General features: G+C 40.9%; 2 protein-coding genes across 2 annotated transcripts; one reads left to right on the top strand and one right to left on the bottom strand.

Annotated features, from left to right (window-relative positions):
- Nucleotides 1-882: 882 nt before the first annotated feature.
- On the bottom strand, nt 883-11900 carry alpk3a (alpha-kinase 3a). The gene is made up of 14 exons (XM_030095892.1): nt 11767-11900; nt 11309-11338; nt 10815-10936; nt 10296-10413; nt 8858-10202; nt 3886-4582; nt 3449-3596; nt 2780-2907; nt 2662-2697; nt 2292-2566; nt 2104-2192; nt 1793-2010; nt 1665-1713; nt 883-1259 (listed from the first exon to the last, which is right to left on the bottom strand). Exons 1-14 carry the CDS (start codon nt 11898-11900, stop codon nt 926-928), a joined length of 3723 nt encoding a protein of 1240 aa, XP_029951752.1. The 3' UTR covers nt 883-925.
- A 2354-nt stretch (nt 11901-14254) lies between these two features.
- On the top strand, nt 14255-21614 carry malt3 (MALT paracaspase 3). Its single transcript, XM_030095973.1, has 15 exons — nt 14255-14291; nt 14496-14561; nt 14652-14776; nt 15022-15160; nt 15310-15485; nt 15671-15767; nt 16205-16240; nt 16389-16592; nt 17789-17966; nt 18100-18174; nt 18353-18480; nt 19256-19405; nt 19818-19972; nt 20601-20717; nt 20805-21614. The coding sequence occupies exons 2-15, from the start codon at nt 14552-14554 to the stop codon at nt 21129-21131; spliced, it is 1917 nt and encodes a 638-aa protein (XP_029951833.1). The 5' UTR covers nt 14255-14291; nt 14496-14551; the 3' UTR covers nt 21132-21614.
- The last annotated feature ends 1405 nt before the right edge of the window (nt 21615-23019 follow it).

The following is a 23019-nucleotide window of genomic DNA, read 5'->3' as shown; positions in this document are numbered from 1 at the left end:
AAAAACGCAGTATATAAACCAACAGTCACAAAGATTCTCTAATCACATTTTGAACTTCACATTGCTGATAAAAAGATTTAAATCAAGTAAAAAGTGTGATTATTGGAATTTATTGTGAGCAATTTACTGTTAAGAGGGCTCCTCCCATAATAAACATAGAGACATAAAGTCCTGAAAAATTAATGCAAAAACAAAGTGCACACTAACATTTTAAATCTAAAAATTGTATTGTTGTAACTCACAGCATGAGCTCAACTTTGCTGTGTAAAGAAAAGCTACAAAGGCCCTGTTTTTGTTCTTTTTTTATGTGATAACTATAATCTCTATAATACAATTCCTTCCTTGCACGCAGACCAGACGTCACAGGTGACCGCGCAGTGTTTCCCAACAATACATTCTGCTCATGAACAATACATACACACCTTCTGTGGTCGCGGTTATTTCCATACTAAACCTCAGTGTTTTTGAATGCCTTGAATTACAGATGTTGCTTGGAGAGGTGTCGACTCATAGAGCTGATAAGACTCTGAGAAAAGGGTTTAGAGTCAATCTCATGTCAGATTTAGTGTGACCCGCAGCTTCTTTTCTCCACTGGTATTAAAAAAAAAAAAAAACAAAAAAAAACAAAGCATGAAAAAGTCTTCACTTTCTGTTGCTTGTGAGGTTTTAAAAAGCGCTGTGCTCGCCACTCCAAATGCCATAAAGCTTTTATGTCACTGTAAGAAGTTAACTGTCCAGACAGAGGCTGGACGTGCCATTATTGGAAGTTCACAGTATTTTTTTTTTTCTTTTACAACGCTATATTCCAGCTTAAGAAGTCACTTTTATTCCCCATCTTAACTCTTCCTCTTCAAGTCCTTGTTGCCTTTCATCAGTGGCAAGAAACAACTTAAACTAAACAAACAGCCTTTTTTTTTTTCCCCTCCTACCTCATTTCAAGAGCGTCAGGAGTTTCTGCAGGCTTGGCTTTGGCTTTACTCTCATCTGTCTCTTGGGCCTTTCTACTAGCTTTTGGGCTCGAGTTTGGCTTTCTAGACAGCTGAGGGCTTTGTCCCTTTCGCTGGAGCTGTGGGCTGCTGCCGCCCAGCTTGCGGTTGAGCAGGGGGCTTCTGGAGCCCTTGATCTTGGCGGGCTGCTGCAGACTGTCCATGGACTTCAGTGGGCGCAGGCCGAGAAGGCCGCAGTAGTAGTTGCACTGATGTTGTGTCAGGAACTGTTCGAACACCTCAGGAGAGCCGCACTCAGTCAGTCCTTGATATCTGAAATAAAGGAAACACCCAGTTGGGAAGATTTTTCAGTCGTTTTCCTTTTTTTTTTTGATTGCTTTTAATTTGTCTCTCATCTGTTTCAAATTAGTTTTATTACTATTTTTCAGCATCAACTTTACCTTGCCTTGATTTTATTTTAAAGTTTGATTTATTTATATTCCTGCAGATATTTTGCAATTCAGTTTTTTTTCCATTTCGATAATTATTCTTAGCATATCTTTATTGCCTTTTTCTTTCTGTCTTGTTTTGTCTTGTTATTTTATCACTTGTCTGTAAGCACTTTAAATTATCTTGAACTGCACAAAAGATGGTGTATAAATAAAGTTTGATCGAGTGATTGATTGTTGCTTTACTGCAGGCGTTAACAAAATAATAAGCTTTTGATGCAATACAAACCCTTTTGACTTTGTCACAACTCTGATGTTTGTAACCTTTGTTTCAACACCTGCAAACATAAAACACAGGGCATTTTTTTAATTTATTGTGTCTATAAACACATAACACATAGGTTGGTTATGGCTCACCCTCCAGTTGAGTGACGAGCAAATTGCCGTGCGTCCACTGATGGATCCAGTGCTGGAAGGTGCTGCATTTCTGCTCCACCTCTGATCCGTTTTGTGTGAACAGCTTGCCCTGAGGATCCATCCATGCATATTTAAGGTAGTCGCCCGTAAGGTCGGCTTCCACTGTTGCGTACGGCACAGAGTTTGCAGGGCGGTACATCAGATACCGGGGAGTCACTCTGTGGGGATCACAAGACATAAGCAGGGTGATCACAAGATGCGCTTCATGTTTTACACAAGGATAAATGATTGTCTTGAAATGCTGTACTTACTCCAGTGAAAAGCCAAAGTTCTCATTAACTCTTGCTTCAGCCGAAAAGATTTTACAGTATTCTCGAATCATGTTTTGGACTTTACATTCCTGAAAAACGATTTATAAGAAGCAAAAAGTGTGTGCTGCAGTTACTGGAATTCATTGTGAGCAATTTATTTAGGATTCTGAGACTGTTAAAATACTCACTTGCTTTGTAATGTCTTGATTTCTTTCTGAGAGGTTCCTCTCATTCTTGGTTCCATAAGCAATGGGGTTTTGAACTTTGATGATGCATGTGGTTCCTGACTCAAAGACAGGATCCAGACCATAAATGACCTTGGCTTTGCTGGTTTTGTGAGCGTAGCCCTCGCCCATGTGCACCGTTTCAGTCATAATGCGGCCAAAGTACTTCTCGCCCCAGCTGCCGCAGTCACCCAGGCCTTTAGTGAACAGCATCGGGGTCATTTCTATCTCCTCTCCAACTAAGGGAAGCACAGAAATAGAGTTACAAGTTGTAATTTATAGAAAGTCTTTAAAAGGGCTGATGTGACACAAAGGTAGCCAGACAAGACAATACCTTCCAATTCATCTTTGAGTAGTATATCTGACAGAACTAGGGGGAAAAAAATCACACACAGTATTAGACATTAGGTAGACAATTTATCTGATGCTAAATGTAGATTGCTGTCTCTCACCATCGACACTGAGCAGAAAGTCGGTGGTGTCCGTCCCGTATTCATTACTGATGGTACAGCCATACACGCCACAGTCTTGGCTGGATGCCATAACAATTGCCAGTGCGACTTGACTTTCATCACCACCACTTGAAGAAAAAAAAATATAAATAAAAACATCATGAAGAAATGTATCCCAGTTCAGATTCACCATCAACCCACAAGGTGTCGCTGTGAGACAGACGATCGCACTGTGTGACAGCAGTCTGCTGACACAGCAGCCACCGGCACATATATAGACTTTTAATGCTCCCTGGAGATGGGAAAATATTGTGTCAGGTTACAGTTTCTGTGTCTAGCCAGAGATGCACCTCGCTGTGTCACAGCTGTGGGTTTCACAGTCACATGGGCTGGACATCTCTGCAGTGAGTGTATGAGCATAACACAGGGCCACGCGATGTACTCTGAGGCCCAAAGGAATCCTGCTTGGAAGTATTATTGTTTCCTTTTTGACTCACGCACAGTTTCAGGGTTTGCCAGTCATTTCTGACTGGAAATCCACAGAATTATAGTAAAAAAAAAAAGAGGTGAGAGTTATTTTTTCTAAAAAACCAACAAGACAAATGAACATGTGATTTGCTGTATCAGGTGGCTGGACTGTAACAGCAATAATCAGACTTCATGCCTTACCTTCTCTTCACCTCAAGTATTTCTTCCTCATCTTTGTACCATTTAATGGTGGAGTCACTGAGCACGTTGAAAAACTGGCACCACAGCTTCAGGTGTCCCGAGGCATCTGGGAATGGCTCACCCCTGATCTTCCGGATTACCTGTGGAGCTGGAGGCGCACCAGAGAGAGGAAATATATGCTCAGTGTCAAGACGCAGCCGGCCGTGCTGAACAGACATTCTGATGCTTCAACTGTTTATCACACGCCATGTTTTTCAAAATTTGTTTGAGGCCTCTAGTACGGTTCATTTTTTTGTTTACTCTTCATCAGACAACAGACATCGACAGAGTGAGATGCACTTGTGCAAAGATGTAGAAAGTGTGTGAAAATGAGTGAAATTGTTCCTCCTTTTCCTTAACATCATGTTTTGCATGCATAAACAAAGACTGACTTTTACCTTTCAGTGGGTCTAACTTCTTTTCAGCTGGTTTGTCCTCTCGCTTGTTGCTGGCTGGCTCCTCGACAGGTGGCTCCTCCATGACTTTGGGCACCTCCAAGGTGGCCTTCCGGCGGCTCAGCAGCGGCGAGCGCCGCTCCATCGGTGGGGTGCTTTGTCCCGTACCAGCCTGCAGCAGCGCTGCTCTGCGAGCCTGGCTGGGTGACATGTAAGAACCCTCCTTCTTGCCCTGTGCATCGAGCACACCGAACACCGACGCCTCTGCGTCGTCTTTAGGTTTCGGCATGAAGATTTTGCGCCGCGCGCCGGAGGCCAGCTCCTCAGGCGTGGCGGACCGTATGAGCGTCAGACTGTCTCTGCGTTTCATCCTGGGACTGCTTTCACAGGAGAGGGATGATGTTGGTGTCGAGCCTCCACTGAGATCATCCTCTGCCTTGTCGCCCGCAGAGGTAACGGCCTCATTGTCCGAGTCTGGCGCGGCTTTGGACATAAATTTGCGGAGACTGGCTGGACTGAGTGACGGATATGCTGGGGGTTTGGAGGTGAGCCTTTCAACAGACCCTCTCCTTTTCTGGAGTTCTTCAATTAAAGTTGAGTTCTCCACTCTAATATCCTTGACAGGCTTTGGTTTGGAGATTTCTGGTACAGAGCTTTCCTCTGTCCTTTGAGAGACCGGTGGCACACCGTCACCAACCTTCTGTATTGTAATTTCACACAGAGTCATGGGGGTGTTCTCTTTTATCACATTTTCTGACATTTCCTCAACCTCCTGCCTTTGAGTTTCAGTTTTTTCTGACGTCACTGTTATAGTATTGCCAACATCAGACTTTGTCCCCTGCATGCCATCTGAAGATTCTGTTTCTGTTTTCTCTCTGTGAGTTGGCAGTTTCAGTTCAGGATCGCTTTCATGACAAGTGATAGAGATGGGTGGCACCACAAACAAAGGCAGTTTTGGAGGGTCGAAATCCTGTTGTGTATTTGGCATATTGGTGCTTACAGATGATTCACTCTCCTTATCATCGGTACATGAAACATTTATAACCGGAATTGATGCAAAATCCAACTGGGGGAGCTGTTTGCTGCTTTTCCCATGTGGATCCACCCATTCTGGCTTTTCTGCCTCATAAAACTGAGCAGCTTCCTGCACACTTTGCGTAGGTGAGGGAAGATCATTATTCTGCATACCTTTCTGTGTGGGAAACAAGCTTGGAGAATCTTCCATGCTCTGATCTTGATTCATTACCGCTGACACAAGAGTTGCATCACAATTTTGCAAATCTGTCAGCTCTGGCTGGTTTTTGGCCAATATTGTTAAAGGTAAAGTACATTCTTTGAGCTCTGGCTCCATTATTTCAATTTTGGGGATTATAAAATGATCATTTGGGGTGAAATTGGGCTCAACTGATTTAATATCTGAGCTCTGATCAATAGCAGGGATTTGAACAGAAGGAATATTCTCTGAGGGCCAACTCTCTAATCTCTCACCGTTTTCTTCATGAGGATTATTACTTGAATCCTCCAAAACATTTGCACCATTCTCATTTTTTTGTGTTACTGAATAGATTTTAGATTCATAGACATCCTCCACCTTCACTACGGGTCCGCTTTCTGCTTCAGTCTGCAAACATTCACTCTCCACCTCGACACTCTGACTTCCTGCATGTACTTGTTCTTCTGTCTCGACACAGTCAGACACATTTCTCCTTAACTCTTTTACTAATAAATCACTACTCTGCACTTTTTCCAGTTCATGCACAAATTCGTGAAGGTTTGAACTCTGTAATGCATCAGCATTGTGGTCTTCTGTGATTTCCTCTGACGGAGCAGGGGCACATGTGCACTGCGTTTTTAGGTCACCCAATTCTAAACTCTCCGGGACTGCAGTGGTCTTTTCATCTGCATAATCTCCGTCGGCCCGACATCCTGCCACGCCAGACGGAGGCAGAAGTATCTCATCAGATGGTTTAGATTCAATCGGCTCAATTTGGTCTTCTGGAGAAAATGTTGATCCGACTAATCTTGTAATCTCAGATTTATATATATCTGAGCGTACCTGTTTGTTCAATTTCACTTCGTCTTTCTCTTCCCCATGTAACTTATTCGAACTAAGGCCTTCCTCTGTGTCAGATTCGCATTTTTTGTTACTGTTATCAACACTTATTTCCTCCTTGTGCGAAGTTTCTGTGGTTGGCTCGCCAACGCTGAGGCTTTCTGCCACGGAGATAATGCTCTGAGGGGGAGCGCTGTAATCTTCCAAACTAGAGAGGGTGGCTGTGGGGTAGTTTTCTTTATCATCTTGGGCTTGGGTTTTTGGAAAAATAGAATTATCTTTCCATGGCGAGGACTCATTGCTTGCAACATTCGGCTGTGGTGAATCTTCTTGGGACGGTGGTGCTTGGTGTATGGGTGAATCTTTAAAAGATGACGCAACTTCTGGATATTTCTCTTCAGTCTAATAGAAAGAAAAACAAAGAAAGTATTTTAGAAAGTCATTGAATCTGCAGCTACAGCAAAGTTTGTCTTTTGAAATGACCTCAAAACACAACTAACTTTCGTTTTGACTGAATATGTCAGGAAATTTTTCATTTTACTGAATTAAAAAAAAAAAAAACTCAAAACATTCATTTTATGTTAAGAAGCCCAAAGTGTTTTTAAGAAGCTCATTAGAGTTAACTTACAGCAATGACCTTTGACAGTGTGACACATTTAGACTGAGACAAATTCCTCTGCTATAAATCAACAAGGGTATGAACGCTGACAGATTCTGACGCACTTGATATGTCCCAGCAGCTTTATATCCTCACCTGACAGGAAGAAACCTGAAGTCAGCCGACAAAGTTGACTGGTTATTAGCAAAGTAAACGGTAACTAGAACGAGCGAACAACTTCAAAAGACTGACACGGCCTTGTTTTGTGACCTCTCAACATATTTCAGGAAATTTTAATTCTTCTCACCACATGCAAGGTTGACAAAACTGTGAGAGTTTACAAAGTAAAATGCTTACAGGATTTATATAAATGACAAAATTGTATTGTAAATTAACTTTCACATCTCTGGATTGAAAGTCAACCAGTTATCCTTGGTGAAAGATGCAAACACACTCACACACACACACACACACATACACACACACACTCTCACAGGAATTCCCGCATGGTTGACATAGGCGTGCTGTTTACATAAATGCACTGGCAGGCTGTGAATGAACGATGGATTACATCTTGACAGAAGACAAGCCACAACAAAAAAACAAAACCTGAGATTGACAAAACCTTTAAATGTTTTCATACTCTATCTATCTATCTATCTATCTATCTATCTATCTATCTATCTATCTATCTATCTGTGTATGCGTGCCTGTGTGTGTAGTAGAAGCCATACACATATTTGTGCATCTTCAGTTCCTGTTTTTTGCAGTACATGTCGTTAAAATGTATACACAAGAGTTATGTGACCACATGAGGCCTCGTGACAGCATGTTTGGCCGGTGGTGGCTGCTCAAAAAAAAAAAAAAAGAAGTTTCTGCTTTCGATGGAAAGGAACCGGTGTCACATTCAGTCTAAAAATGAAGTGCTTGTCACAGCTACACCTATGTATGAATAGCCGTCGCACTCGTGTGAGAAAACATTGTTCATAAAAAATGCTGTGACTTCCTCCAATCAGTCATCCATAAAGCCTTAGACTTAATACCTACAATAGAACTAGCTTAGTTGTAGTTCCACTTTACAGATATTCAGTTACTCAAGCAGGTGGATACTTAAACGCAATTACTTCATCTTTTACCACGTGTCGTTCAGCAACGCATGACATGTATTGGTACTGGTATTTTTGCCATACACCAGTTAAAAAAAAAAAAAAAAATCCAAGCTCAAAGAAACCCTAAAATGATACAACATACTGTATTACTATCATACTTTCACTTTGTAAATGAAGGAACTGATAAAAGAAGAAAAAAAAACTTTAATTGAATTTTTATACACAGCTAATCATAATATTGTCAAACCTTATTTCACAGCTTAGTTTAAATGAAAAAACGGAGCAACAATTGAAAACTTTCATTGAAATATTTAAGAGCTGCACACGTATCTACATGTTATGTGGTTCTCTGGTCTAAAATGTGTGCAAGTCACAGGAGGTCTCATACTGTTAAACCACAATGTGTTAAGATCGTCACAGCTGTATAAACTGAGACAACACTCTCAAACACAAATTCAGCGCCATTCTAAACTGTTCACACTGAAGTGACAGTGTGTTCCTCTCTCTTGTCTACATCAGGAAGAGGTTTATTTTGAGACAGAAGTGGGGGTGTACTGGGGAATGTGGCCACTGTTGCGAGTCCTTTCTCCCATGCTGAGACCTGCCACAGGATTCACTATACTACCGCTCATCCAAACCGCACCGTTCTCCGTCATACAAAGCCGTGTTTGTAACGCTAGACGCACTCCTAATCGTCAGGTTTCATCGTGATCGCCGGCGCTCTGTGGTCTCATTCATCACAGCCGACATGTGAGATATTCTGCATCCTAATCTGACAGTGTGTGGCACGACACGCAACTTCCCCCACCCCCACATCATGTATTAAGAACAAGTTGCCATTAGGTTCTTTTTTTTCCCCCCCACAATGCATTGCTTCATGAATCACTCCTGAATGATGTCAGGGCCGTTAAAGAATAACTTCACAGAGATAACACGCCTCACTCCACCATCGCTGACCAGTCAAATCCAACTGTCAATTTTAAAGATGTTGCATTACCAAGATTTCTGTACTGTCAAGACATAGTAACATTTAATCATGTATGTATATCAAACACTTTTTATCGGATCCTTATCAAGAACACCTTCACAGTTGAAAATCTCATGTTTTTCACCCAAATAAGCACCTTTTATGTTTGATCTTGTCACACAAATGAAACTGAAAGAGTTGAGACAAGCACAAGGGTAGCAAGATTGCTCCATCCCGACCTTACATACCTGAGTCAGAGCCTGAGTCGCAGAAGGTGAGGCTTCTTCACCTGTACAGACGCTCTGCGGCTCCTCAGAAACTGGCAGGGCCTCTACAGCACCGTCAGTTTCACACTGAACTGGTGGAGAGTCTGTGTGCAGAACGCCATCTTCTTGTGTAGACTTCACTGGCTCCAGTGATCCTGATTGTTGTTCTGTATCCGTACTGCGTGAGGGCTCTTCAGATTGATCCACCTCCATTGGCACGGCTTCCTCTGTGGACGGTGTGCTTGCCTGCGTGTGATGTTGGGGCTGCAGCTGAAACGACGGCGGCATTTCCGGTTGAGGGGCTTGTACTGAGGTGAGCGGGTGCTCATGATACCGGTCTTCATTGTCATTCAGGGAATTCTGAGAGCCGTGACACTCCTTCTTACTCTTGCCAAAGAGAAAGTCTTTGACTGAATGAAACATAGAGGAGATGGAAGTATGGATGTTGTGATGGTCATGATCTTTATGGCCCTTGCTGTGATGTTTGCTTTCTGGAGCATGTTTGCTGTGAGAAGCTGTATGAAATGCTACCACCTGCCTCTCTCGTTCTCTTTCTCTCTCTATAAACAACTCTTGCTCTCTTCTTTTCTCTTTCTCATATTCTTCCTGCAATGTCTTCTCCAGTTCTTTCTTTTTTCTTATCTTCTCCTGATCATTATCTGCCTCCGTACTACAGTTTACTGTAGTTGTATCCATCTCCTTTGGCTTCTCCACTTGAGGTGAGGTCTGTTTGTCCTCACTTGTCTGGGACTGGAGGGTCTCAGACAAGAACTGTGCCAAACTCATTCCTCCATCATAACAGTTTTCCCCTCCGTTTCCGTTCACCTGGCTTCTGTTACTACTTGTGCTACTAGTATTCTTGATGCTACTATCTATGCCGTTTGACATCTTTATTCTCTTTTTGGCCAAAGTGTCTTCTGATGGGGGTTCCTTATCCTGTAGACAACTGTCTTTTGGTGCCACAGGGGCCATTTCCTGATCTCTTGAGCTAATCCCATTAGTTTCTCCAGCAGCTCCCAGTGGCTCCACAGCAGCAGGCTCCTTGACCAATGTTCTCTCTTCTCTTGGTGGGACCAATCGCTTCCTTGGGGGGGCTTCTGGGCTGCTCTGTGGTTTCTCCCTCCGAATGTTTTCTTTGTCTTCCTTCTTGGTCTGTACCTCAGGCTCTTTCTTTTTCTTCTCCGCCTTCTGCTTTAGCTTAGCAAAGAACCGCTGGTGGATCTGAAACTCACTCATCGTGCCAACTTCCAGAACTCCTGAGCAGGAAACGATGCCTTTGCTGTTGCTGGCTGAGACCTGATAGATAGCGGCATCATCCAGTGTGCAGCTTGAAAATAAACAGAAAACAAACATCATCTACATGCCTCAGATATTCAGAAAATTCCTAAATTCTAAAAATGTATATTTGTATTAACCTTACTTGTAAATATGAAGAGTATGAGTTTTTCCATTCTTTCGGATTTCATACTTTGGGAGTCCACAGTACCGGTCCATTTCCATATCATCTTTATACCACTTTAGTTCGGGAGGTGGGTATCCTGTAAGCATGGATATAATGTCAATTCATGATGAATGCAAGCTTACACTAAAGGGTAGCTCAAAACTAGAAAGAAGAAAACACAGTCCACAGGCTGGGGCCTGAATGTGTGGTTAGTTAGCTGTTGCATCATGCTGTGTTGTGTCACATGAGAACAGCTGCTGCTGTTGGATGAGTCCACCCACTGGATTAGCCTGAGGCTGAACAGAACTTCTAGAAAAACCAGCTCCAACAAGATATTGCCTTCAGGGTTTCAGTGATTTTCAAGAAGTTAAGTAGGCGGCTTAAAATTTAATTATTTCATCTGTTTTCAGCTGACTCAGATCTCCGTATATCAATCTCACATGATTGTGAAAGATTTCAATAAAAATGAGAGTTGATATGATGATAAACATGACCTACCTGATACCACACAGGTGAATTTCACATTACAGTTTTCTGATACTGCCTTGGATTTCAAGGTGGTTTCAAAAGACGGCTGTATGTCCTCGGTCAGCTGAGCCATGACGCTGCACAATGTGCTCCTAGAAAGAGACACTAACGCATTAAAGAGCAGTTTTCTCTTTCCAAAAACAGGAGACAGGTTAACAGTTCACTTCAATAATTTGAGTGACTCTTTCACCTTTGAGCAACGCATTCCAATCACTTACTTAAACAGGGAAAATAGATGTTAATGGAAATTTTTGGTAGTGACGAGAATGTGAAAAAGTGACAACAGAAACTTGCGAGATGTCAAGCAAGAGACAGTTATCAATCCAGCAATGAAACCAACGCAAAAATCACTGGACAAACTAAACACTGACATCACTGTTAACATTTGTGTTGTCATTCTCGGGGTACACCAGTTTGCTTTGTTAACTTGTTAGTCGGGAGGAGTGTTTTAAAGTAGGAATTACCTCGTGGGCCTGCGAGAATACCTTGAATAGCTATTCAGAGAGGAGGCAAACGAAGGAATGTCAGTCAATGACTGAGATTTGAATATGGGTAGACCTCCTAGAAGTGTTTTATCGTTGCCCTCCTCATTGTGGAAACTGCAGATATACTATGTATATGCTGTGAAAATGAGCATGTGGCATTTCATGTGACCAATGTATTGTGATGTGTTTAAAGTATGCCAAAAGGTTTGTTTCACTGTTTATTTGCTGACTTTTTAAGCCTCATGAGTGAAATATAAAGAAACATTCTAAGCTTTTTTGGGGGGGTTCCAATGACATGATCTCTCAGATCCTTTTGGCTCTTTCTTGGCCAACATGCACTACAAACTCCTTTATTCAAACAAATTAAAAAAAAAAAAAATCAACAATCCAAGAAGAAAACAATCTCAAACAAATCAGTGACACACAAGGTTATGTACCTGTTTTCAGGCCTAACATTTGACAGGTAGGTGTTGCGGGTTTCTGAACGGCCATTGCTGCCATCTTCTTCACTGAAGCTGCTCGTCCTCCCATTGCCAGAAAAAGAACGGGTCATTGGTCTCCTGGAAGTCATTGTTCTCTGATGCAATTCACCAAAAATGTAAAATCCAGGAAAAAACGTGTCAGCCGCAGCACACCACTGTGTTCACCTCCACGTCTTTGTAAAGATCAAGGCTTAAAATCAAGTGTGGTATCCATGTCAAAGCTCCTGATGAAGGGGAAAGAAAAGAGAAACAATGTGAAATAAAGACAAAGAAAGTCAGCTGGAAACTCACTGAGCACACACTGAAGGTTATTTGTTCATACAAAACCCAGGCACACAGATAGAGTCCATGCTTGTCCTTTTTGACCAAGCAAAGCACTTACATTGGAGCAAGTTAAAAATAGGATTGGCTATCAGGTTGGGGAAAGGCAGTTAGTGGTCAAACATTACAAGCAGACACGTTATTTGCTGTGCCTGTTTAAAATACAGCTGAAAAGTTTTTCAAGCACCCCAAAACTTGGTTAAAAAAAAAATCCAACTTACCATTAAGATGGTGCAAATGTTGCTTTGGAGCCAGAGTCTGAGAAGAAAATCTGTAGCCGCCTATCATAGACATGCATGTGTTGCCAGCAGGGCCCTATTTATAGCTGGCCCACAAATAGGTGCAAGAGCACATCCAATTTTCCAAAACTAGACTTTAGACTTAGTTAAGTAGCCTAAAAACCAAAGAGACTTTGGATCAAATGTAGTTAAAACCGCAACACACAATTCAAGAATACTTATGTCTTGAATGGACATGATGTGAAATTCCTATTGCTTTGTTCTGATCCGACTCCAGTGGTTGTAAACACTGTTTTCCCCGTGGCAGGACACTGTAATGGATAAAATATGAACGTGACAAACATCCATAAGGTTCATGACGTAGCTGTTAGCAGCCAATAGCCAGTGCCCTATGCTTTTCGTGAGTGTTGAAAGTACGGCCCTCCCTCCCTCACTTTGCATTGCAACACATGGTTGAATCATGAAGCTCCTTTTGCTGCTCATGTTTCAATCAGACAAAAACAAGTTGCAAAAACTTTCCTTAACTGCGAGATTTAAAGAGGAAATATTTGTGGAATTTTTTTCTTCTTAAAATTACAGAATAAAGACTTTTTAGGTGTTTTTTTTTAATCAAATGAAATATAAATTGAACAAACAAGTGTGCCCTCTTGAAGTAGCCACATTTCAATAAAGTGACACAATGACACTTTAAATTACACACACTTACAAATCTTCAATAATCTGTAAGGAAATATGCAGTAAAGACTTTCAAATAATACAAAAAAAAAAAAAAACACGACTAAAGAGATGATTGAAAGATTTATTGTTTTCTGTTTATATCATGGAAAATCACTGTCTCAACACTTTATTCAGAATGTGGCCGTATTTGGCAATACCCTCATTCCTTGCATTTGTCACCCCCCGAGTTAAAAATAGTGAGTAAATAAAGGCTTGGGTAAGGCTTTGGTTTGTTTTGACCACTTGCTTTGACATTATATCGCAAATTTTCTTCATGTTTTTAAATATTGTTTACAAAATATTTTGATTGATTTATACGAGACACTCGTACAGTGACCATGAAAACAATTCAAGGTGTCTAGTAACTGATATTAAAATACTTTTGTGTAAATAGCATATTCAAACGTTGGACTGTAGTCCTCCATAATGTATGAAATTCATAGAAATCTTGCAAAAATAATTTATATTGGCATTTTTGCTAAAAAGGATGAAATAAATAAGATTTCTGTCAGTTTTGTGATCCACATTGGCTTTTCATATGTCATTATCCTGATGATTACAAACTAAGAAACTACAAAAAATAATGGAAATGAAAGAATCAAATAAAACCTAAGAGTGAAATTTTTTTTTCCCCTCAAAATTTTTAAATAAAATAAATATGATGACAAGATGTTATGTAGCATTAAGAAAATAGAAAGTCTTATTACACCTAACTTAACAGCCTACTGGTTATATAAACAATACACTGCTGAACAACATCAAACAGTCTTGATTGAAACCCTGAATTTGTGTATCTTACAGGGTGAAAGTGTGTATTTTTAAAGGCAGGACTTTATCTCTCTGTGAAATCAGCTTTGATTCATCAGCATGTGTAAGAGCAGTGTGCGCACACGTATTACTGTAATGCCACGAAAAGCTGCTCACCTTCGATTCTTATTCCTGTAAACCAAAAGTTGATCATCATGACTTTATCATAATTCACAATCGCATTTAAAAAATGAATAAAAGAATGAAATATGTAATTCCTTCAATAGTGTTTATCGAGTATATAACATATTTTTTTTAGTTTTTGCTCCTCCAATATAGTTTTTACGGTAATGTTTCCACGACGTTCCGGGAAAGGGAAGTGTTGTATGTATAAAACCAAAGTTACTGACTGAGAAACAGGAAAACAAACTGCGGCTGCTACGAGGCTGACGGCAGGTAAAACATGTGGACAGGCGGTGAATGAGTTCATTTATTACAGAACATTTTACACGGAATGCGGACTTTACCAGAAATGAGGGCTTTGGTGACACGAGGAGAGAAAATACACGCTTGTTTCTTAGTGACATTAATGTAATAACTTCAGTCATTTTTCACGTGATTGGAATACGGACACTGTTTTAATGAATGCCACTTCTCCAGTCTGTTTTTAGAAGATGCATTTATGACTGGATGTCGGCCCAAGCCCTGCTGAAACAATGATTTCAGGTATGTGGAATGCTTTTAAAGTGAAGTACAGCTTTATTGTGATTATAGATGTCATTTTTTTTCCTTGAAAAAAATATTCGTGTGTTTCAGACATTGTGATAGTGCGCCACCCTGTCTCCATGTGCGTACCTGTGAACCACCAGGTGACTCTGCGTGTCCAGGCTGAAGGCTCCAACATCCTCAGCTACCAGTGGTTCACTGAAGGAGTGAAGGAAGTATGTGAATTAGACCTGAAAGCAAGGAATTGAAACAAAGCATTTCCTTGTAACAAAACAACTTGCATCCAGTTTTTTTTTTTTTTTTTGTAATGGGCATTTTGCCACATCTGCAGAGGAGCCTTTTGTTCGTGCTATTCAGAGTCAGGTCTCTCTTCAAGGAATTACTTTGATCTTTCATCAGTGACATAAAGAGTAACATATCAGATGCAATTTCCAATCAGAGATTTTCTTTTCTCCCCAAGGTGTGTGGCGGTACTCAAGCAGAGCTGACCTTCAGAGCTAAAAAGACCCAGCTCTTTGTGTGCCGAGTGAATGATCCATTTTGTAACTACGTTTTCACTGAATGGGTCAAAGTGAAGGTGTTGGACATTGATAAATCAGGTATTTCTTTATGACTTTGTGGTCATTACATAGTCTCCATACTATACTTATGACAGAGGCTCAACCTTCATGGAAATGTCTTTCCTAAATATTGTTATTCTGTTGCTGTTTGATTTAATCTCTTTTGTCCATTTCTTTTCAAACACCAGGCTTGCCGGTGGACTGGCAGGGTGAGCCACACATTGCTATCAACCCGAAGTCACAGACCGTTCGGTGTGGAGCGGAATTCACGCTCCGCTGTGCTGCCTTCGGCATTCCTGCTCCACAGTACCAGTGGTACAGAAATGGACTTCTAATAAAGGACCACAAAAGCGACACGCTGCAGGTAAGCCAACAACTGCCCACTGCTGCGAGTGAATGTTTACACTTTGAATCATCCACCGAGCATGAAATTCATTTTGAAAACCCCGTTAATATTTAGCCAAGAGCATTGGTTTCCTGTAGAATAAACAAACATGTGAGGGAATAGGCATACGCCAAGGTAAACAGCATATCCCTGTGTACTTTCAGATTGACTGTGCAATAGCTGACAATGCAGGATCATACCTGTGTTCAGTATCTAACGTGCTTGAAGAAAAGTGGAGTGAACCAGCTGATATTGACGTCGGTAAGTCAGAACTGAAACTGTCTTTATCAGCTTAGTAAAAATCTGTTTTTTCCCAGTTTTTATCGCAGTATTTTCCTCTGACTTTACTTCCTGAAATGTAAGGAGTATTAAAGCAATCTGATTTAGTTCACACATGACTGCGTTAGCTCTGAAGCTTGGAGCCGTTTCCATTAAGTTGGAGGTACTTTCCCATTTCTGAAAGCTATAAAAGGAAGTTGTATGGCTTCAAATAGCACTTGGTCAGACTAAGACACACAACAGGAAAATGATGTAAAGTGAAACTAATTTGGAGGTGTTACAAGGCGTAATAATGTTGTGCTTTGTGTTGGATATTTAAAAAAAAAAATTGAACTATAAGATTTAATGACGTCTCCTTTTTTCCCCTTCAGATTTTTGACAAACTCATAATGACCTTCTAACTCTTTTTCATTTTCTAGTGCAGCGTGATCAACTTCCTCCTCCAGCACCTACAGGTAGAAATCAATGCATTGTGACACGCTATTTTCAGTGTCCAAAAGAGAAAGACTCCCACAATGTGCATTATAGATATTTCCCTCTATTTTGATAATAAGAAATATGTTTGATTTTTTTTTTTTTTTTTTTTTTTTTTTTTTACTTTAGCAACCGATAAAGTCGCACTGCTGATTGGTAACCTGAATTATTTCAACCACCCACCACTGATGGCCCCCATCATGGATGTGCACGAGCTGGCCAACCTCCTGCAGCAGCTGGGCTTCAGAGTGGTTTCCTTGCTGGATCTCACGAGGGGCGAGATGCTGGCTGCCATTGACAAGTTTATTCAGCTCCTCGACAGGGGGGTTTATGGTGAGTGAGACTGTTTGCCAAAACACATATACATTCTCGCATGTACACTCAGACAGGCCTGAGACTGAACTGTAGATATTCTCGCTCTATTAAGCTGTGAGTCTCACTTTGAGTCAGGTATGAACCACTAAACCACCATTCTGCCCCCACAATATTTGATTATAAAATAGATACCCGTAACTCATTTTAATATTGACAGCAAAGATGAGGGTGTGATTCACTCTTAGTGTCACCCAGTCCATATAACTCACCACGTTATCTTAAATCTGTCAACTTCAATGGTCAGACAAATCTGGAGTAGCTGTCTGCCTAGTTCTTAATGTCAGCTAATCATTTTTTCATTGTTTTGATAACTTGAGGTAACTTGAGAATCAGGGCAACTATTATCTATCAACACTGTGCTGTAGATATTTGTACATGTTATTTCCAAGGACTGCTGTTTTCCTCTGTGGTTATGTTAGCCATTTGCCAAGAGTTTTTTGCCCTTAGAGTAAACGCTGATGGCTTTTTTTTTTTTTTTTCGGGATCTGAAAAAGTGTAACTTCCTCGCTTGTTCCGTTCTCTGCTGTTGTATTCTTGTCAGAATCCATGAGCCCACGGGTGGTTAATCACATCCTACTTTATACATACTCATACTTGAAGGACTGTGTGGGCAGATATAGAGTGCAAAGACAGATTGTCTGACACTTTCTGAGTGCTTGTAACACTTTTATCAACTCGGTAATGTATTTCTAGAGTGCAGCCAGTGTCGGCAAAAAAATAAACTTATTTGATTTTACTGTCTACGACAATGAGCTACGCATTGTTATGGTATAGGAACTAATTTACATAACATACTCTTTTAACCACTCATTGTATTGTGTGAGGAAGTAAGCGGGTACAGTTATATATAAATTGCTGCAACTCACCCACAGATTTTATGGAGCTGTAAAATGAAATTGTGTGAACGTGACTATATGAACGACAGGTCATGCTGCTGTGACGCTGACTGATATGCTGTCTTTTGCTTGTTGATAACAAAGCTGGTCGGCTGATAATACACGTTCTGAAACAAACAGTACTGAACATATATTTGCTCCTCTGCCTGACCTGTCCTTGTTGAATTTGTTTGACTGAATTGCATCATTGTTGCATTGCACAACTGCACCAATTGTACAAAATGATAACAAGACACTGTGATCTGTGACTCCTGACAGGTCTTTTCTACTATGCGGGCCATGGGTATGAGCACGCTGGGAAGAATTACCTGGTGTCTGTTGATGCTCCACAGCCGTACCGGACTGAAAACTGTGTCTGTGTGCAGAAAATCATGCTCAGGATGCAAGAAAGGCTCACTGCTTTGAGTGTTGTCTTATTGGACACCTGCAGAAAATGGTACGAAAGTAGCAATGACCTCCAGTGTGATACATTCATTCCATAAATGTCAGCATGTATTTCAGTTAATAATTTAATGAAATGCAGATAATTGGATTCCTTCTTCATATTATGTATTTTTTAATTTCTCTAGGTACAACCAGGACTGCATACCTTCAGCCATCATGCCACTGAAACCCAGAGGAAACACAGTTTATGGTTATGCAACGTATGTAGCTTGTCATTCATTAAACTACACACTCATGAATGAAATCAAGTCTTATCTGCACAAATACAAATATTATTTCCCCGGTGACATTATACATATATTTTGTTTCTGTGAATAGCAAGTTTTATGTATTTAAAGCACTTAGCTTGAATATACATCGTGTTCATGAACATTGCAGGTGTGAAGATGCAGAGGCGTTTGAGGTCCAGGATGGAGGGAAAAGTACTGGAATCTTCACAAAGTACCTAAACAGACACATCCTCCAACCTGAGAAAATCACGCATGTGTTGGAGAAGGTGTCTGAAGGTGAGTCCTGATTTTGTTGGTTTTATTTTGGAGAATGTCAGGAAATAATCTCGGCTGTTATGACGGGATTGGTTTTTAGTTGGGAATGATGAACAGTGCAACTGAACCTTTTTATGTTTGACATTATTACAATTTGAGGTATAAATAATTAATTCTTTGGCTTTTATTTTTACTCACTTTATGAATAATGATGAAGTGAAGGGAACAAGCAGTTCTTGTAGTGCTGGATAGACATCAGACACATTGCAAAATTACTAGAACCCATGTTAATGCTTTTCACTTAGGACTTGTAAATATAGCAGGTCTCGGAATTATCGTGTTGTTCTGTCTTAGATCTGGGTTTGTCTGTTTGACGGGTGTCTGGTAGAATGATTTTTCGAGGTATCATTAGCGTGTGACCTCATTCTTTGGAAATTCACACTGTTGGCTGGAGAACAGCAAGAAACTTGAGAGCGGCAGAGTCCAAGACAGCTGCTCTGCCGTTTGGGCACACCGTGCCACCGCTCTCCAGGGGTCACTCACAAATCAGTGTGAGCAGGACAGGACACCCTGCTGACAGCAATCTGTGTGCAGGTTGACATATTCAGACGAACAAATGAATTAATAACATAAAGGAAATTTAAATTCTTCACTTGTATTCATGTGTAATTGGGAAATAATTCAATAAAAGCTGTGAATTAACTCATTAACCATGGGAAATAATTCAAGTTTATCTTTACAGTTCTCCTGCTTTGCCTCTACATTAACCTGGAGATTTGCCGTTTCTTTATTGTAGATCTAGGAAGAGACCCTCTGGTCACAGGCAAACAGGCGGTGGAGATCAAACACACACTAAAGGAACCTCGATCCCTGGCAGATCAAGTTAAGTCTGCCGGCCACACCAAAGAACTGCACTTGCGAGATTACAGCTGGAGACAAGCAAATGGTGAGTGGAGAAAACCCTCTCATAGCCACGTTTTTGTTTTGTTTGTTTACTTTAGGGAGGGTGAAATACTGTCACAGGGAGAAAGTTCGAAATATGAGTGTGTCACTCTAATGTAGACAGCTTTTTTTGGTCACATAAACCACTGAGTGGTTTATGAATGAGCGATCATTCAGTTGAGGCTTCTTCACACCACCGACACTACAACATGTGACAGCTGTAGACACATACAGACACTGTGGTTGAGTGTATTATTTTCAGTTGCATTTAGGAAGCATGTCATTGGTTGTGACGAATCAAAATGGGAAACTGACTCATTTTACAGTGTGTAATTTTCTGATTAATGAAAAAATGTGCTTTTTGACATTGTTCAGTGCAAATCTTTTATCATCTTCATTTTCACGTATCCTTTCAGAGATACCGCGGAAGAAACGGCTGGTGTTTCTCTGTGGAGTGGAAGTGGAGGTCAGCTTTTCAGCTTTGTTCTCCAACGTCATGGAAGCTTTTGCAACCATCAAGACTCTGGGCACTCAAACTGAGGACTGCACTGTCTCCCTGAGAAGCATACCTGTAAGTATTTATACTTTTTATACTTTTACTGTAAAACTGTCAACACTTTTTACCCAGAGAACTAAAGAGTGACTACATGCAAAGGCAGTTTTATTGGAGAGACAAAAAGTAGTATGGGGGAAAAAAATGAGCATACAGTGTGTTTGCGTGTGTGTGTGTGGGTGTGTGTGTGTCTGCCTGCGCTCAATCTTTATGAAAGTCACCACTGGGTTTTTAACTGCAACTTGTGTCGGCATCATAAATTCCACTGTGCTCATGGTACTGTCGCTTTCCATGAGCCAGCGGAGATTGCTCAATCATGACTATTCACAGTTCCGTTTCACACGCCTGAGGAAGTTCTGCCCAAATATAGGCTTGCAACATGTTTTGAATGCAGAGAAAGCAGGAAGTAGCAATAATGAACTGCTGCACTTCTCTTGTGCAATAACGGCACTGGCTTGACAGCTTAATCTTGGACTCTACTGACATCTAGTGGCTGATCTGTCATTTGTTAGAACATTGTCATGATTCAGTGTTAAACACACAAAAGCAAGAGGTTTTTTATTATTTTTTTATATAGAATTTGATATCGTACTCAAACACTGCCAAAATATAAATAATAAAATTGCTGCTGTTTTGATTCCCTTAGGCAATGGAAGACATCTTTTCCAGGTCAGGCAGGTCAGAGGAAATGGACTCTCTACTACTTCAGTCAACTGATAACCCAGACTGCATTCTGAGACTCTGCAGTCTTCAGAAGCTCAAGGTATGCAGTCAGTGATGTTCCCCAATATCACTTCCATGAGGTGTTTACTTCTGTACATCTTAAATGTATTTTGTTTTCTTCTATTAGGAGTCGATGATCATAAAGGTGGATTTACATTATACTCACAAAGACAGTCGTCTACGGCAGACAGAAAGCCAGAAGGTGGACATAGGAATGCCTCTGGTGTCATCCTGTAAACTCTACAGAAGAAACGAAGCGGCAATGGACAAGACACAAGATGTGTGCGCTCAAAGCATGGACGTTTCAAACAGCAAACGCCGGCTGCATCAGACTCTGGCTGGCCAGTGTCGTCCTTTCACGAGAAAAGCAGAATGTGCTACTAAAGCTGCAATCACACGGAGCAATGAACCTGAAGAGAATGACGAGACGGAGCTGCAACACCTCAATCTTTGATTTCAAAACTTTCTGGTCGTGCTTTTGTAAATACTGGATGAAAAAATGTTTCTGCTTGCACAGTTCCTGATCATACACTTTACATTTCTGTGATTGATGATGACAAGAAGTAAGTGTCTAATAGCTTAGTTGTGGTTGGTGTAACCAACCTTCATTTGTTACCTCAGTGTTCTAAATATATTAACAATGTAAACTTAATTCACCATAAATGTATTGTTTGTTAAACATGACACTTTTTTAATCAGTGGCAGGCTGGATGCCAAATTAACTATTTTCTGCTAATTTATCTAATAAAGATTACATTTATTCCTGTTTGTCTCTCAAAGTTATGGAAAAACTGTAGTATGCCATTCTGTGCAACTTTTAAGACAAAGGTGTGAGGAGAGAATGATTAAGTGGGTGAATTGAATAAATAATTTATATTTTTATTGTTCCAATAAATCCTTGGTTATTTTCTTGGTATTGCATTAACCCCTCACGGGGTTATATTATCAAATGAATTCTGGAGGCTACAACGATACAAATGCTCCCAAGTGATTTTAGAAGCTGAATTAGTCTTCAAAAAGGTATTCAGTGGAATGTATTGTAAATGTAAATGTCATCAATACCGGAAATACCTTAAAGTGATCTTGCTCAGAGTGAAAAAGAAATCCCATACTTGATTTTAGTTTGTGTTTTTATCCATATTCATAGTCCAATGTTTTCCTCTTAGCCATTCTTGGGTGTTTTTAGCTGTGTTTGTTGGGTCATTGTCCTGTTGCAAGACCCATGACCTGCGACTGAGATCAAGCCTTCTGACACGGGCCAGCATATTTCTCTCTAGAATCCCTTAATAGTCTTGAGACTTCATTGCACCCTGCACAGATTCAAGACACCCTGTGCTCGATACAGCAAAGCAGCCCCAGAACATAACAGAGCCTCCTCCATGTTTCACAGTAGGGACAATGTTCTTTTCTTGATATGCTTCATTTTTCCCTCTGTGAACATAGAGCTGATGCACCAGATTAGTGCAGTTGTGAAAAGAAGCTTTTTTAACCTGAGGACCCTGGCAAAGATTAAAGCGTACCTTCCCCAGGCAGGGTTAGAGCAGGCCCTCCACGCCTTTGTCACATCCCACCTGGATTACTGCAATAGTCTATACACCGGCATAGGAAAAGCCCAACTTCACCGCCTGCAGTTAGTCCAGAACGCGGCCGCTCGACTCCTCACCTGCACTAGCAAACACGATCACATTACTCTGGTTCTTGCTTCCCTCCACTGGCTCCCCATCCGCTACCGCATTGATTTTAAAATTCTCTTAACAGTTTTTAAATCTCTGCACCACCTTGCCCCACCGTACCTGGCTGATCTTCTCCTCCCTTTCACCCCGACCAGAGCGCTACGGTCGGCTGACCACCGCCTTCTTGTCATCCCCAGGTCGAGGTTGAAAACTAGGGGGGACAGAGCTTTTTCTATAGCGGCCCCTCAACTCTGGAACTCCCTCCCCCCCCCACATCCGAGCAGCCGAGTCCGTAGGAATTTTCAAATCTCACTTGAAGACGCACCTCTTTTCGCTGGCCTTCAACTAGGTCTTAGTTTGCTTTTCTGATTCTTTTTATGAATTTTATGCACTTTTAATGTCTTTTTTGCACTATGTGAAGCACTTTGATGCGGCTAAGCCGTTTGTAAATGTGCTCTATAAATAAAGCTGACTTGAGTTGACTTGACTTGATGTGCCTTGGCAAAAACTTCCATTTTTGTTCATCTGTCTATAGAACATTCTCCCAGAAGCTTTGTGGCTTGTCAACATGTAGTTTGGCAAATTCCAGTCTGACTTTTTTATGATTTGTTTTTAACAATGGCGTCCTCCTGGGTGTCTCCCATGGAGTCCACTTTGGTTCAAAAGATG

The sequence above is a fragment of the Salarias fasciatus genome, chromosome 7 (assembly GCF_902148845.1).
Source record: "Salarias fasciatus chromosome 7, fSalaFa1.1, whole genome shotgun sequence".
NCBI lineage: Eukaryota > Metazoa > Chordata > Actinopteri > Blenniiformes > Blenniidae > Salarias > Salarias fasciatus.
This window is presented reverse-complemented; position numbering and strand designations above follow the sequence as displayed.